Source organism: Parasteatoda tepidariorum, chromosome 10, assembly GCF_982258835.1.
Source record: "Parasteatoda tepidariorum strain Cologne lab strain chromosome 10, Ptep-v5.0, whole genome shotgun sequence".
NCBI lineage: Eukaryota > Metazoa > Arthropoda > Arachnida > Araneae > Theridiidae > Parasteatoda > Parasteatoda tepidariorum.
Genome location: NC_141764.1, coordinates 11308938 through 11325977, shown reverse-complemented (window position 1 = coordinate 11325977; position 17040 = coordinate 11308938). Strand labels below are relative to the sequence as shown.

Genomic DNA, 17040 nt, shown 5'->3' with positions numbered 1-17040 from the left:
GTTGATGTTTATAACTGTTTTGATGTTTATAATTGTGTTGATGTTTATATTAGTAATTGATGTTTATATTAATAAAATTTTTCTGTTTTAAAATAATGATGCTTTATAATTAGTTGATTCCATGGGATAATTATGCTGCGAGCTAATATAGGATAAGTACCCCATTTTTTTTAAATGATGCTCTTTAAACACATAAATTTTTAATTGCAAAATAGTCTTAGCATTTATAATATACATAACAATTTAATTACCGCGGTATATCATAATATCGTGATATGAAGCTCACAATATACCACAATATCGAAATTCTGACATTGCCCAGCCTTAGTATGGTGCTCATATTAAACACATGTAACTATTAATTAATTACATTCAATTTCATGTATGATTTGTTGTAATAAGTCTATATTAACTGCTATTGAAACTAGGACATTAATTTAAGGGCACCCTCTATTACCTAGAAAGCATGTAACCTTACGGCCACCTTGTGTTGGAATTTTTATTTTTATTTTCATGAAAATGCTAGTACTAAAAAACCTTTTTTCAATAAAGCAAAAATATTGCAGTTTCAAACCTTTCATCCTAAAAGGATTAAGAATCTATAAATATATTTCTCTTACACGGCGACAAAAAAAGCCTCATTACAACTCCCCGAATGGCAACGCTAGAAAATCGACCCATGATTGCCGCTAAAAATGTCACATGCCAAATGAAGCTGAGGTGGCTCAACATATGGCGCTTTTAAAAACGGAAACTGAAATAACCAGAGAGAGCATTCTCATCAAATGTGATCTCTTCCGAAATTCACCCTATCAGCTGCGGCAATCTCATACTATTAAGCTAGGCAGAAGTGAGTAGTCTTTGTCGATAGATTTTTATTTTAGTATTTTCTCGAAAGCCCTTTTTTCACGCCAAAATTTTAACCTTTTTAAAGAGATATCAGTTTTAGAAATTTTATCTTAAGATTTTATACTATAGCACATTTCTAATAGGTTTAACGAATTACATGTCATTTATTTGAATTCAAATTTATTTTAATGACTAAGTATTTACTAAAAAGATGTAATTTCTTTTAAAATAATTTTTGTTATATGGATTTTTATTATTGTTTTGAATTCTTACAATTTCGCGTATTTGCAATGTACCTAAGTTAGTAGCGAGCGTAGCGAACTTGGTTTGCGAAGCAAACCATATAAGAGTGCGTAGCAATTTTCGGGGGTTGGCGAGCGTTAGCGAGCAGGGGGCGCGGACCACTAGTTATTTTTAAAGCGTTTTTAAAAAGTATTGTCACTTAGGTAAAATGGTCATTTATGTACATAATGACGTATTAGCTGACGTCACACTAGCGATAGGATCAAATTGCATTGTCCATTAAAATTTCATGACAAGGTATATTTTACCTGAGCATACAACGAAAAGAAACCTTAAAATTACCTAGATTTAAGATTATTTTTACCTTGTGACCTTTCTTTATTCAAGGATTTTTTTCACGCTTGAAAACCCTAAGACAACCTGGATTTAAGGTTTTTATTTCGAAGGTTGTTTTCCAAGGTTTTGGATTAGGGTAATGCGCGTAGAGTTTACCAGATTGTCACACATCTCGTTTTAAGGTTAGAAGGTTTACATGTAAATCACACAAAAAACTTTTTTAGGTTTACATTAAAAGGTTGAGTGAAAATAAACCTTATTTTACTATCTGGGTTATCGAGATCTTAAAGTTCAGCAATTAATATTAATTTTACGTATGTGCTCATTTCAAAGGGCGTCAATAATATAGAATCTATCATTTCGATTTGTCCCAAAATGATATTTTTTACTCGTTACTTATTCAAATCCAACTAGTTACTTTTTACGCATTACATTTGCTTAAATTACCTGTACTTTTACTCGTTACTTTTTTAAAGTCGTTCTTATGTGTAACCAGGAACTATATTTGGTTCTTGGCGTAGTAGAGCATTACTTTGGTGTTAAGATACACGAAAAGTTTTTGAGGTGTAAAGTACATTAGATACTTGCACTTCCAGAAGAAGAAGATAAACATACCCGCACATATGACCTATTGCTTCAGCTGATCGTCAATGAACTAAATGGCGTCTTAAAGTTTCCCCACATAAGTTAAAATGTTAATTAACGCGAAGTTAATTAAAGACAGCGCAGTATCACACATTGAATTTGTCGAAATATAATTTATTAGATTTATTACGTGTTTACGTATTTCTTTGGATTTACGTAATATGCTTTTGTTTTGTGTACCTGGCAACTTCAATGCATAATTAGTTTTGTCCGTGTCTGTCTTTGTGTTAAGTAAAAAAAGTATGATAAAAGAATTAGAATCAGTGCGCAAGAATCTTTGTGAAGTATTATGGAATCTATCACTTCAGAGAACTGATTCTTGGTAGGGTAAGTTAACTCGAAATAGAAAGGGAAGAACAGTTTCTAACGTAAACAAAGTCACGTTTTAACAACCAATCAGGTTAGAGATACGTACACTACGCCACTTGCAGGTATCTCGTTGCTCGTAATACCTAAGCTTTAATATTTTTTTAATAATAGTTTTTAAATTTTTTAATAATTTTTCTAAAAACAGTTAATTAGTTTGCGTAGGGACCGAGCATGTGCGATATTGGTCCTCGTTCTACTGTAAAGTGCTCGACTTTACGCGCAGGTCGTCGAGCTACCATCCCCTCTGCAGAGCATGCACGTATCTTTCGCAATTTTTAGCAATTTCTTTTTAAATTTTTTTTCTAATGGCAGGCACTGAACTTTCGTTCTTTACCTCGGAGAACGCCGGAAGTATTACTCATTTAACGTTACCCAGTGGGCACCCGTAAACCTAAGTCTCAGAGGCGAGCAACGTTACCCACGCCATACTACTACAGATACCCGTTTATAGGGTGGGCCACATTCACACATCACATAATAGAGAACAACATTCAGAGAGAAACATCCATGCCCTGAGCGGGATTCGAATCCTCAACCTTTGGTTTCGCAGTCAGACACGCTAACCGCTCGACCGTCTGGACGGCTTTTTTTTTAAATTTTAAAACGATATTTTTGTTATTACTTAAAAACTCCTCCGAAGATTTCGTTTAATTTTATTGAGTATTTCAGCAGTTATAATAAGAAAAAGTAAGAAAAAAAAATTATTTTATATAAAAATTTTCATATTTTCGTCAATATTTAAGGTAGGTTTATGAAATTTCATGCAATCATTGCCGAATTATAATCAAAATAATTGATACAAGTTGCAAGGGTGTTCAAAAACTCTCTTTTTCGTTCGTTTTATTGCCAGATTTTCAACCCTCTGAAATCTTTAAACTTTATTGATACGTATTAAAAATTGCATTAACTTGTTATAAAATAATTCTTTAAGAATAGCTTGAATAAATTTGAAGAAAAAAAATTGCTGAAAATTGAAAACTTCTCTTCTCTTATTGTAGGACAATATATAATAAAACTTCTAAAATCTATTTAAATTATAAGTTTGTCTTGTAGCATCAAAACTGTTCTAGATTATAATAAAACATTCCGAGTATGAATTTAGGCTATAGCATCGCATCATTAAAACACAAAAGATATTTGTATATTCAAGTAAAGTGCTGTTCTTTCAGAAAAAAAGCACATTCGCCAAATTGTATTATTATACTTTGGAGAATGAGAATTGGATATAAAACTTTCGACCCCAGTTGTCCTGACAATGGTCGAAATAATTTAAATGAAGAAACAAGGATGTTGGGAAACAAACTGATGTGAAGAGGTGACTTCCTTTCGTTCCATAATTACCTTTCCTCCCATTATTAGTCATTAAACAATGGAAGCAAATTCACGCAGCACAGTAAATTAGATTGGTATTAATTTTGCGGAGAAACTCATCGACTAGCCATTCCAGGTAGGCTGCTAATTTCGAAATTCTCAGTCTCATTACGTTATTTAGACACTTGATTTGCTAATGACCAAGCGCAAATTAAAATTTAATCTTTTTGCTAATTGAATTCATCTGATAAGAAAATGGAATTATCTAAAATGAACTTTAGTTTATATATATATATATATATATATATATATATATATATATATATATATATATATATATATATATATATATATATATATATATATATATATATATATATATATATATATATATATATATGTCTTTGTTAAAGAGTATGAGTAGAGATATTCTTGAAAACATACCAATGAATTATAATTAGATTTATACTTCAAAGAGGAGTTATTTCTAGAATCTTTCCCTCTTTCACTTCCATATTAGGAAGCAGTAAATGATTTCCATAATGCGTAAAGTTACAAAGTATATATATATATTTCAAAGGAGGAGTTATTTTTAGAATCTTGTTCCTCTTTCACTTCCATATTAGGAAGCAGTAAATGATTTTCCATAATGCGTAGAGTTACAAAGGTATGTACGACTGGAACCTAATTTAGAAAGCAGTAAATGATTTTCCATAATGCGTAGAGTTACAAAGGTATGTATGACTGGAACCTAATTACATCATAATCTGTAGTATTTAATGCGGGACCGAGGATTTTCGCATGTCTCTTACTGAATAACGTGTTCCAATAAACATCTGCCGGAACCATCTGGAGTCTTGTCCACACCCCCTCCCTTGTGGAGTGGAGATGTGAACTATTATAACCACCAGCATAACTTTAAATAAACCTTTTTATAACTTGTTATGGCTTTTGACTGCATTATTAAAGTTGAATACACCAATGATAACAGGGATGTAGCCCTGTTATTATATATATATGGGTCATTCTCACGAAAACTGTCATTTTTCAGTTCATAAAATCCCAAAAAAGTAAAGTGAATAAAAAGCTCTGAAACTTTTTATATTAATAGAAATATGTAATGGCATTATAAAGAAAGTATATATCCTATAAATTATACTTGATATTTAAATTAATTAATTTTTTAAATAATTAATTTATAATTAATTAATTTACAATAATTAATAATTAATTAATTAATTTAATAAATAAATTAATTAATTTAATAAATTAATTTATAAATTTTTTAATTTATTTTTCAAATTAATTAATAAGTAAATTAATTATTCTCACTATTTAAAAAGTGAGGGAATGACACTAATAGTGAGGGAATGATATTTTATTTTAATACATGTTTTTATCTAAGTTACATCTACCTAAAGTTTGAAAATGATAACATACTAAGTATATCTAATATTTATTATAATTTAGTCTTATATATTTAATAGTTTTTACAGGTTTGGGAAATAAAATTGGCTGGCATGATTGAACAAAAAAAAATTTAATAATATACTCATCTTGAATCATTCCCTCACTTCAGCGTCATTCCCACACTTTATACACAAGTGAGGGAATGACGAATTCAATAAAATTTAAAAATAGCAGTTAGGCCTAATTAATTTCTGAAGTCAATGACATACAATTATATTCATACAAGAAAGCAACATATAATTATCCACTTTCTTGATGAAGTTGTATTTTATTTTACTCTAAAAAATGACATGAGGGAATGACAAATGTAAAAATTTTTACCTGGTTTGATTCATTCAAATTTATTCCACAGCAAAGCTTCTTTAAGTTGAAGATGGAAACATACTGCAATTTTGTTCTATGATGCCAGTTGTTAACTTCTGAAGTTTTTATTAAAATATTTTTATTCTAAGAAGATTGCAGGTAATAAAAACATTGTTGTGAGGGAATGACGCGAAACACTGGGGACAAAGTTTAAAATAGTGCTGTGCTAATAATTTTATCAGAAATTAAATTTAAAATTTATTTTCTAAATTCTATATTTCAGTACTCTGAAATAAAAAACACGAATTTGTAAAAAAAAAAATTTTATTTCAGAAATAATTTTTTTCTTTTTGTAAATCAGCAGTGGGGACAAGTGAGGGAATGACATATTGGTATATTTTAATTACCTAAAATAAATAAAAAATAAAAATTGATAATTTTATTTTTATTCTTTTGTTAGCTTGCATTCTGAAGGACACTTTCCCTGATTTTTTTTTTTCGTAAGCTGTAAAACAAACATAAAATATACTGGGGACATGAAAATGACTGTTTTTGTGAGAATGACCCATATATATATATATATATATATATATATATATATATATATATATATATATATATATATATATATATATATACAGTAGGGAACCGATTATCCGGAACGATCGGGACCATCGCTATTCCGGATAACTGATTCCGGTTTTCTGAATCGCTACAAAAAGCCGTTTTTTTAATTGTTAAAAGCAACTAAAAAAAAAAAATATTTGGAATATATATATATATATATGCGAGGCATATCCGGAAAATAAGTTCCGTTTAGGAAAAATTCCCATAAAAAGGTAATCTCGAAATAAAATTTATTTTTATAAGAAAAAACATTTCTGCAACATTTTTGCTGCATAGTTACCACCATTTAAAGACGTTCGTATAAGTGAGAAATTTAATTACCTCTAAAGGAGAAACTCATGTGCACTAATCAATTAACATATTTGAGATCACCCCCCTCGAATCATTAAGATTGAGTCCTAAAGCGTGAAGATCCGATGATTAGATCAAAAATTATTAAGGGTGATTAGTTTTTTTTTCTTTTTTTGGTGGGCTGTAGAATATTTTCTCAAGGATATGGCGGGGATCTGGTGTGTCATGGGCATTCAAAAACTATCGCAGCCTCTACAGAAATGCGTCGGTAGATTTGGGGATTAAGTAAAAAACTAAGCAAACATTCAAACTTTAAGATGATGCAAATATTATTTAAAATTAACTGATTTCCGTATTTCTCAAATCAATAGGAAACCCAACTTTCGGGATGGCCCTCGTAATATAGTTAATTTTAAGAAAATTTGAAATATGTGTCAATTTTTTGTATTAATCTTTCAGTATTATTTTAACAATACTGTTTAACAATACAGTCAGTACAAAAGCTCAGAATTTTTACAGTTTCAGTGTTTTTGAGAAAGGTTTCTATTTAATTAGAGAATATCAATCTGACACATTTTATACTTATCTGAAATAATAAAAATGCTATTTACTTTTTCCTATCTTAATTTTCTCCGTCGCATAAAATATGAAAATTTTCTGTCACTAAAAAAATATTGTAAAAGATTCGTGTTCAAAAAAAGAAAAAGAAAAAAAACTTAAGAAACTGCAATGAATAGTTTAGAAGGTAAAGAACTCAAGAAAAAAGGAATTTTTTATAATCTCCACTTTAAAATATTAAACTTATATTTCATCCTTGCCTTTAAAAAAGTTTGCAGTCTCTTTTGCTCTAAAAACGCGTACAATAAATATTTTTTTCTTCTAGAATTCCCCTTTTCTTTAATGTTTTTTAAGTCTTAAACATTTTATGTGTTGAGACCTTAAATAATAATTAGAAAGAGATCGTTTACTTCTGACGAAATCTTAGAATTTAAATATTCATAAAATCCATCAAATAAGAATGCTTCGAGAAATTAAATTATTTATTCTGAAACTTTTAATGGAGCGCTTGTTAAATGTTTCTGAAAATACTTAATAAAGTTAATGAGTGGCATGAAGAAAATAACTTTTCCTCTTAAATTCATTAAATTTTAAATTTAAACAAACTATAAACTCTCGTAATTATCCATGTAATATACAGTCTCTGGCCAAATTATAAATTATCAAGTGATACTATACAGCTTTAAGGTTTATAAGCAAATGATACCGGTTTGTTTTCGTTCGAGTTTCAATTAGATTGTAATGCAATACATTAAAATTAAATGCATATAGTAAGTATGAAAAAAATCTCCTGAATAAAAACTCATTACTTGAATATTTAAACATAAAAGTATTGCCTATAAACTCATGCAAAACATGTAATTATTAAAAAACTACAGAGCGTCTAATAATTTGGTCTAATTATTACAATATTCTAATATAATACCTGATGTAATAACTATTTCATATTTATATAATATATCGTCTAGTTTACCCACTCGTTGAATTTACATTATATATCGTGTTCTTTAACCAATTGATACATGACGTAAACAAGTGCAAACTGGTTTTAGTCACGGAAAAACAATAAAGCTGTATAGTATCACTTGATAATTGAGATTTTGCATAGAATCTAACAGTGCGTCTAATAATTTTGCCAGGAACTGTATCTGTTTGTTGAAGATACAATCCATCAAAATAATTTTGATAACTGTTATACAGTAAACCGGGGCGAGTCTACCCATCCAGGGGCGAGTCTACCCATTTTAGTTTTATTTAATTTTCACTATTTTAAATTGCAAATAAAACAAATTTTACCGACGGAGGACTTAGTTCAGACTCTGTGGAAGATGGCGCTGTAGTAGTTTGATCCGTTTTTATTTATTTGGTGTCTTTTTAACCGACCTGTTCAAACGTCTTTTGAGAGATTTGTATTGAAAATCAGCAAACTTTTAGTTGATGCTCCGTAAGTATATTATTATTATTGCTATTATCACTTTGGTTAAGTGATGAACTTATCTAAGACTAAGATTACATTAATTTTATATGAAAAAAAAAACAAAAAGAAAGTAAGTTTTGCTGTTGTAAACAAAAAGCCAGAATTCGCGGGGCGAGTCTACCCATTCGTATTTAGTTTTAATAAAGCATAATAATATAATTTAGAACTTTGTTTATATTAAAATTAAGTCATTTTAAATGAATTTGAGTATATTATTTTAATTCTGCATTGATAAATTTATCATTAATTAGAAAATTTATAGGTTAAATATAAATGTAAATATAAAATATGTTTATTTTACCTATTTTTTTCAATTTTTATATTACAAAATTAACTTTTTGTATTTAATGCTAGTTAAATAAATTATTATTTTTTATTACAGATGGTTCGAAATTATATTCGCAAAACAAATGGATTTAAATGTTACAAAAAAATGCCATGATTTTGTTAATAATCTTTAATTCTTATTATTTATTAATTATTTAATGGTAAATTTATATTAATTTTATTTTATTTTTATCAACAATAATCAGAAAAAAAGTTTATTTTATAATGCTAATGATTATAAAAACGAAACTGTGATCAAAATGTGATAATCTATCAAATACTCAATTTGTGTTATATTTTGAATAAAAAAATGGAATATATAATAAAGTTATGAATTTTACTTCATAAATATCCTATATAGTAACTAAAATAACAATTTAATAGTAAAATTTGATTATTTACAATGTTAACATTCATTTTAGTAGAATGGGTAGACTCGCCCCATACGAGAGATTTGTCAGCAGTTCTATAAAAATATACAGTAACAGCGTAACTGTCAATATTTCCTAAAATCGATTTCACAGCTTTATAGAGGGATAAATAGCGATTTCGAAACACCTATTAAAAACCTTTTTTCTTTAATATTTACAAAAGTTGACCACTTGAAAGTTGACGAACTGAAAAAATGGGTAGACACCCCCCGGTTTACGGTACATTTATCAAAATATAATTTATTGAACTGTTACAAGTTGGAAATTCGTCAGAGTTTCAATAGGGTGTCAAATTCAACCACATCATTATACAAATGAAATTATCTTAACTTATTTATACTTACTTATAATGTCTATATTTGAACTTATTTATATTGTTAAAACTGTTGTGTAATCCCTAACTAAATTTGGAGTTGAAAAACTCAAAAATTATATAAATAAATACTTTTATTCCAAGTTAATGCCGAATCTAGCATTCGTACACAATTTCAAGGGTGTACTTAAAGTAAAAACCAATAATTGGGTACTCGCACTTCTAGAAGAACAAGAAGGATCAGGATGCCTACACACGTGACCTATTAAGTCAGCTCCAGCTGATTGTTTCTAAACAAAATGGCGTTTTAGAGTTGAGCTAAGTTTCTCCACTTATGTTAGAATGTTAATTAACATGAAGTTAATTAAAAGCAGCGCCGTATCTCACAATGAATTTGTTGAAATATAATTATTTCTCTTCTACGTATTTTGCTTAAGTTAGATTTATAATTTGCTTTTATATTTTATTGCGAACGTGATGTTTTGAGTACTTAGCAACTTCGATACATAATTAGTTTGTTTATGTTCTATATGATAAAGGTCTTTTTCTATATGTTCTTTGGAAAAAGAAATTTTGGTCTTAAAAACTAAAAACTGGAAAACACTATCAGGAAAAAGGTTATCCTGGAAAACTTTTTGAGAAGGTTATAAGGCCAAGCCATTGAGGATGATGTTCTATGTGGCTTCATGTCTGCCATTGTGTTAAGTAAGGAATATATAATGAAAGAATCGTCTTATCTTTGTGTGAAAATATAGAATGTGTCATTAAAAAGAATTGATGCTTGACGGGCTTGACTTACTCGAAATAGCATGAAAAGAACAGTTGCAAACGTAAACAAGAGCTATGTTTTAGCAACCAATCAGGATCGATATAACCACACTACGTCACTTGCAGGTATTCCATTGAAGAAGCTTACACTAAGCTCAGTTGTATTTTGAATTGTTTCCACCAAATTTGATGCACGTTTGGTAATTGTCAGTGGACAATGGTAAATTGTTTACAATAGAGTACGAGAAAGTGGAAATTTGTTTTCTCTCGCACGTTGCTAAATATTTTCAGAAACCTAAATTAACTGTAATAAAAGTTATTATTATTATTTTTTAGTTGCGTAATAAAGATAATTATATTTTTACATTCTTTGGTTGGCATAAATCTGTTAATTGTATTAAATAATTTTATTTCTTTTCATTTTTTTTTTCATTTAACCCAGTTTTAATGCATCTTAATATTCACGTTACTGTACAGCGAGTTAAAAAAAAACTTGCACCTGAAAAAAACCCACCCTGCATAAGTTTTGATCCAATGATCGGAGTTTGACGTTCTGAGACTCATTCTTAATGGCTCGAGGGGGTGACCTTGAATATTCTAATTAAAAAGTGTAGAAGATATTTTAAGTTACAAACAGAAGAAAAATGCGCAAGAACTAAAAAAAAAATTCTCATTTTGAATGTTTAAATCAAATTTAGAATTAAACTACCTAAATTCACTTTTGTTTAAACTTTAAAATATCAATGGAAGAGAAACAGAATTTAACATGAAGGACTTCTCCCGCTGCATTCACTTAAAATGTAAAAAAGACTCCCTATGGATCAGTAGTAGCGCTTCGCCGTCTCGCGCCACAAGTCCTGGGTTCGATCCTCGTACCGAGCAAAGTTGATTCCGACTTTCATCCCTTCAGTGTGTCGATAAAATGAGTACCAAGGATGCTTGGGGACTAAACACTGGGGGCTCATCGTTCGGCTGACCATCCAACCGCGGAACATACTCTTACACCCTAGAGACCAAGGTCAAGAAAATTGAAATGGGCATAGTAGGTCTTGGCCCCCCGTAACGGAATCGTAGGCTACATTGTCGCAGAACGTTACTGAGCTCTTGCAGAAATATTTTTCTTTTAAGAAGTAAAAAGTTTTTTTCCTGCGGAATTTTTCGAAATATTTTATCTTTTCTTCAGAATTATATTCAAAAGACGCCTTTCTCGCTCATCGATGTGGAAAAAAATTCTTTTCCTATTTTCATTTGAGAACAATGAAAAATAAAGATTAATGAAGTAAAAAAATTTGGTCTTCTCTTCTGCAGAAAATTCCGTTTTAATTTTTTTAATGCAGTTATTACCATAGCTTTAAAATCCGACATTTTTAATATGATATTATTTATTACAACAACTGAATCTCGAAATGAAAACCTGCATTTAGTGACCCTTAGACTCCGATTTTCTGCTACGGATTTCAAGTTTTTTAAATTTTTTTTAATTGAGATTATGATTTACTAAATGCGAAAAATGAAATAATTAGTGTGTTTTCGCCTACAAAATCTGAGAATCTGGCCCATAATATTAGAATAAAATATACATATTTAATTAAAAAATTATTTTATTTGATCCGAAAAGTTTTTATCTTTTTTTCATTTTTATTTATTTATTTATTTTTTTTGAAGTTGATGCTTGCGTTACTTTATTTTAGTAACATGTATATTTATTTTTAAAAGTATCTTGCAGAACGATATTTGCCTTTCGACATCAATTATTTCTATCCGGTTTATGATTAATTACACGGAAGATTGGTTAAACTATTATTATTGAATACATCCTGTTTTCTTGATATACAGGAAAACAACTCAAATGAAAAATTACTAGTCAAAGGGGTAAGTAACAAAAAATATATATATTATATCAACGTGATGAATACAGAACAATGGATACAGTGGCGTACGCAGAATTTTTTCAAAGGGGGTGTTCATAATTATCTGAAACTACTAAAAGAAATTCGAGTCTGTAATAAAGCACTATTATTTCCTAATTTAGATAGCTAGACAATTTTGACTTTTTATTTAAACAACAGTGTTTAGTTAAATTTTGATTTGATTTTTTAAGTTTAAGAACATAATGTAATATCTTCTGAAAAAAGTCCAATTTCATATGGGTGGGAAGTAACACTTTGAGGGCCACTTTCACATTCATCAGATTTTGTTATGCTAGAAACGTTTTCTTCAACGGAAGTATCACATTTCTGTTCAACAGAAAAACTTATATTGTTACTAAATGCTGTCACCTCACTAAGATTTTTTCTCAAAGTAATTAAAAATTGTTAAATTCCTGCCTTTTGACATCCTAAAGATCCAAGAACAACAAATATATATATATATCACGTGATTTTGGCTTCAAAAGTACAACCATATTATAGTAAATGTTTTTTCTGTATTCTGAGAAATACCATGAGGAAAAAAAGTAGGCATAAGGCACATAAAAATATATAGTCTTAAAAAATAATAGCTCGCATAATTTCTACTAAAATTTTGAGTTTTGCCATTTTGTCTGAGCTCAAGGGGGGTGTTTAAACCCCTAAACCCCTCCCTTGCGTACGCCACTGAATGGATAATACTACTACTAAAAAAGATGTAGATGATGTGTTTTTGCAAGAATCTTTTATGGCGGTTACGGCTACAATTAACAATTAATGAAGCCATCTAGTGGTGGTTTCTGATCTTTTCACAAAATATAAGTATCAGAGAGGCATGTCGCAGAAAGTCCAAACAAATTCTGCCACAGGGACCCTCTATGGGCCACTGAATTTAGTTTAGTATGTAAAAAGAGATAATCTTTCTATTTCAGATTATTCGAAGAGAATGCAGAGCTTCTGGAACTGTTCGAGAAATTCAAGCACCTGAAATCTCGGCAAGAACAGGAAGAGAGCGAAGAACTGAAGGAGCACGCCGTGTCCGTCATGAACTCTTTGGACGAGGGCATCAACACGTTGGAAAATGTTGACCAGTGCATCGACTACTTGAGGAGCGTAGGAAAAAGGCACAGAAAGATCAATGGATTCAAAAGCGAATACTTCTGGGTAAGAGGAATTTTTAAGTTAACGAAAATTAGGCTTCCCTGATTTATATTGAAAGTTCTCCTAAAACGATGCATTTCAATTTGCGTAAACAAACGAAAAATGATTTGTTTAAAGGGGGTCGGTGAGGCATATATATTAATAATGCACGTAATGCCCGTATGCCCTAAATAAGGGCGGGTCGGGGTAAATTCTTCCATATTAATAATGCTAAAACTGACATTTGTCAATGCACCTTTTCTAGGAAACTACTTACAGTCCCTGGCCAAATTATTAGATTCACCATAAGATTCTATGTAAAATCTTAATTATCAGGTGATACTATACAGCTTGAAATGTTCTTACGCGGCCGATACCGGTTTACACTTGTTTATGTTAGTGTATCAGTTTGTTAAATTAGACGATATATAATATAAATTAGACGATTGAAGAAATTAGACGATATATTATAATAAATATAGAATATTTATTGTATCAGGTATTATATTACAGTAGGGAGCCGATTATCCGGAACGGTCGGGACCATCGCTATTCCGGATAACAGACTTTTCCGGTTTTCTGAATAGCTACAAAAAGCCGTTTTTTTACTGTTAAACCCGACTAAAAAAAAGTATATATATTTGAAAATAATCTTAAAAATAAGAAAAAACGATGAAGTAATACACTAATGATTATTTCCAAAAAGATGGTAAGGTAAATATCTTTAAAAAGAGAAGGAAAAATCGTAAAATCTTATGAGGAAAAAAAAAATTTAAAAATGGCGTGAAAATTTATCGAATTTTGTTCCGGTTTTTTGGTTTTCTAATTTCCGGATAACGGGTTCTGTACTGAATTATATTGTAATAATTAGATCAAATTATTAGACGCACTGTAGTTTTTTAAAATAATTACGTGTTTTGCATGATTTTATTTGCAATACTTTTATATTTAAACACATATGTAATAGGTTTCTATTCAAGAGATTTTTTATGTATTTCCTATTTGTATTTATTTTCAACGTATTGCATTATAATATTAACCAATGGATACACTAACGTAAACAAGTGCAAACCGGTTTCAGCCGCTTATAAACAATGAAGCTGTATAGTATCACCTGATAATTAAGATTAAACATAGAAACTTGTAATGGGTCGAATTATTTTGCCAGGGACTTTACATATTTATTCGTCATATGCTGTTGAAGAAACTACATATTTGATCTTCACCTGAAGGTCAAGATACTCCATATTTAAAATTCACAAGTAGTTAAAATTATACGATGTTGGAAAACCGCCTGAACATTCTCTATATTTACTCAGTACATGATGTTGAAGTTTTCCTATTCCTTTTCCTCACCTGGATTTAAAAAATTTTCATATTTATTATTCACATGAAGCTGATCACTGGTCTAGTGTACTGGACAACGGGACTAGTGGTTGTGGGTTCGAATCCCACCGTCGGCATGGATGTAACTTTCATTCTCTCTCTCTCTGTTCTATGTCGTTTCTTCTGTGTGAATGTAACCCGCCCTATAAACGGGTTTGTGGTTGTATGAGCTGGGCGATGCTATTCCTCAGCTTTCCCATTATTTACTCACCAGATTTTTTTACTTCATATTTTGTCTCCCGATACCGTAGGAAAATTTACCAACATACAGTCTCTGGCCGAATTATTAGACGCACTATAAGATTTAACATAAAATCTTAATTATCAGTTGATACTATACAGATGCTTACGCGAATGAAACCGGTTTACACTTGCTTACGCTCCTGTATCAATTGGTTAACATTGTAATGCAATACATTAAGAATAAATACAAATAGGAAGTATATAAAAAAATCTTCTGAATTAAAATCTTATTTCATGTTTGTTTGAATATAAAAGTATTGCCTATAAACTCTGTGCAAAACATGCAATTATCAAAAAACTACAGTGCGTCTAATAATTTGGTCTAATTATTACAATATTCTAATATAATACCTGATATAATACATATTTTATATTTATATTATATATTTTTTTCTATGCCCGCCTGGAGAATGACTTACGTCATACAGGCATTCGAAAGACAGATTTGTTGGCCACTCTTTCACGGGCACCATATTAGGTGTGCCAACGTTGCTCCCACAGTAAGGACAGATAGTACAGAGAAGGAAAGAACATCTATGCCTTGCCCGGGATTCGAACCCAAAACCTTTCTGATGCAAGGGTAGTTCCCTAACTCCTACACAGGCCGGTCGGCTGAATTTATTTTATGTATCGTCTAATTTGACCAATTGATACACGAACGTAAACAATTGCAAACCGGTTTCAGTCGGGTAAAAACAATGAAGCTGTATAGTATCACCTGATAATTAAGATTTCACATAAAATCTAATAGTGCGTCTAATAATTTGGCCAGGTACAGTAGAAATTTATTGATAAGTTCATAAAACTTGCATATTTACATCTACTACAGATATTATAAACCTACAAAAATGTTAACACATTTTCTTAAAATTTCAAAATAAACCCTCATCCAATGGAATGAAACTAATTCTTTTTTTTTCCCCTTCAGAAAATGGAAGCGCCATTTCTAGCAGCAGTCAAAGAGACATTAGACGACCGCTACACAGAAAATATGGAGAGCATTTACAAAATAACGATACATTTCATTCTTCAAACAGTTATCGATGGTTTTGAAGGAAATCCATCTCAGAACAATGTCTAAAATACGCTTGGACAATTATTCTATTTTCAAAAACGCAAGCTCCTAATACCGTCCGCTGCGCCATCTATCAGACTAGAACGCATCGGACTTTAATAATATCTACAACCATACAAGATACTTACAAATGATTCGACAGATTTTAAGATGGAGAACTATTTACACGCAAAGTTTTCTGAGCGATTAAGAACATTTATACAAAGATTGGTGATTCCGGAACTCTGTTTTGAATCAATCGGATTTGATTCAATAACTTATGGTGGGTAAAACCGAACACTATTTTGGAGCAAATTAGATTCGACGCCTTTCATTTTCAATGTTATTTTTCATCCGTCATTTTTGGATGCTTAGAAATATATAAGATATGTTTACGGTGTGATAATTTATGGATGTATTTCTCTTATGATATATTGCGCCAATTTATTTTAGCCCAGCTACGACATTGTTTAATTTATTTAGTTTTTAAAAAAATAAACTGTGAAATATTTTTCACGTTTTAAAGTCACTGAAAAGAACCAAATTGTTTATACAAAAAAGAGAACAATGGTGTGCATTTTGAATGAATATAACATTAAGTATTTTCATGTTCATGCGTCGTCCAATCATTACATATGTAACCCAGACAAGTATTGTTGCTACTCAAAGAAATGAAGCTTTTGTATCAATTGAGAAGGCTAAACTCGATCGTAACCGTTAGTAAGCAGGCTTGTCCATTACATGTCAAAACAACTCAACTCTATCTCTACTAGCCTAGAACTAATCATTTACGTTATATATGACAGATTAAATTTCGACATTAAGAAACGTGTTCTAGTTGACAAGTAAAGAATTAAGTTAGAGTATATTTAACACTAAACATACTAACACTTAACATATACCTATTTCTACCATAACCTTGACCGGACCTTGCGTTTCTTGACTGAATGTATGAAATATGGATGTCAGGAAGGAAATAAACTTTAAAAAAA

The 17040-nt window shown here is 30.2% G+C and overlaps 1 protein-coding gene across 1 annotated transcript in view; it reads left to right on the top strand.

The window, feature by feature from the left end:
- LOC107454198 (cytoglobin-1) overlaps window positions 1-16547 on the top strand; it is a 156699-nt gene extending 140152 nt beyond the window's left edge. Inside the window, exons 4-5 of the mRNA XM_016071303.4 lie at window positions 13158-13389; window positions 15923-16547. Coding sequence (XP_015926789.1) covers window positions 13158-13389; window positions 15923-16075 — 385 coding nt within the window. The 3' untranslated portion in view covers window positions 16076-16547. The remainder of the gene's footprint in view (window positions 1-13157; window positions 13390-15922) is intronic.
- Window positions 16548-17040: the final 493 nt, after the last annotated feature.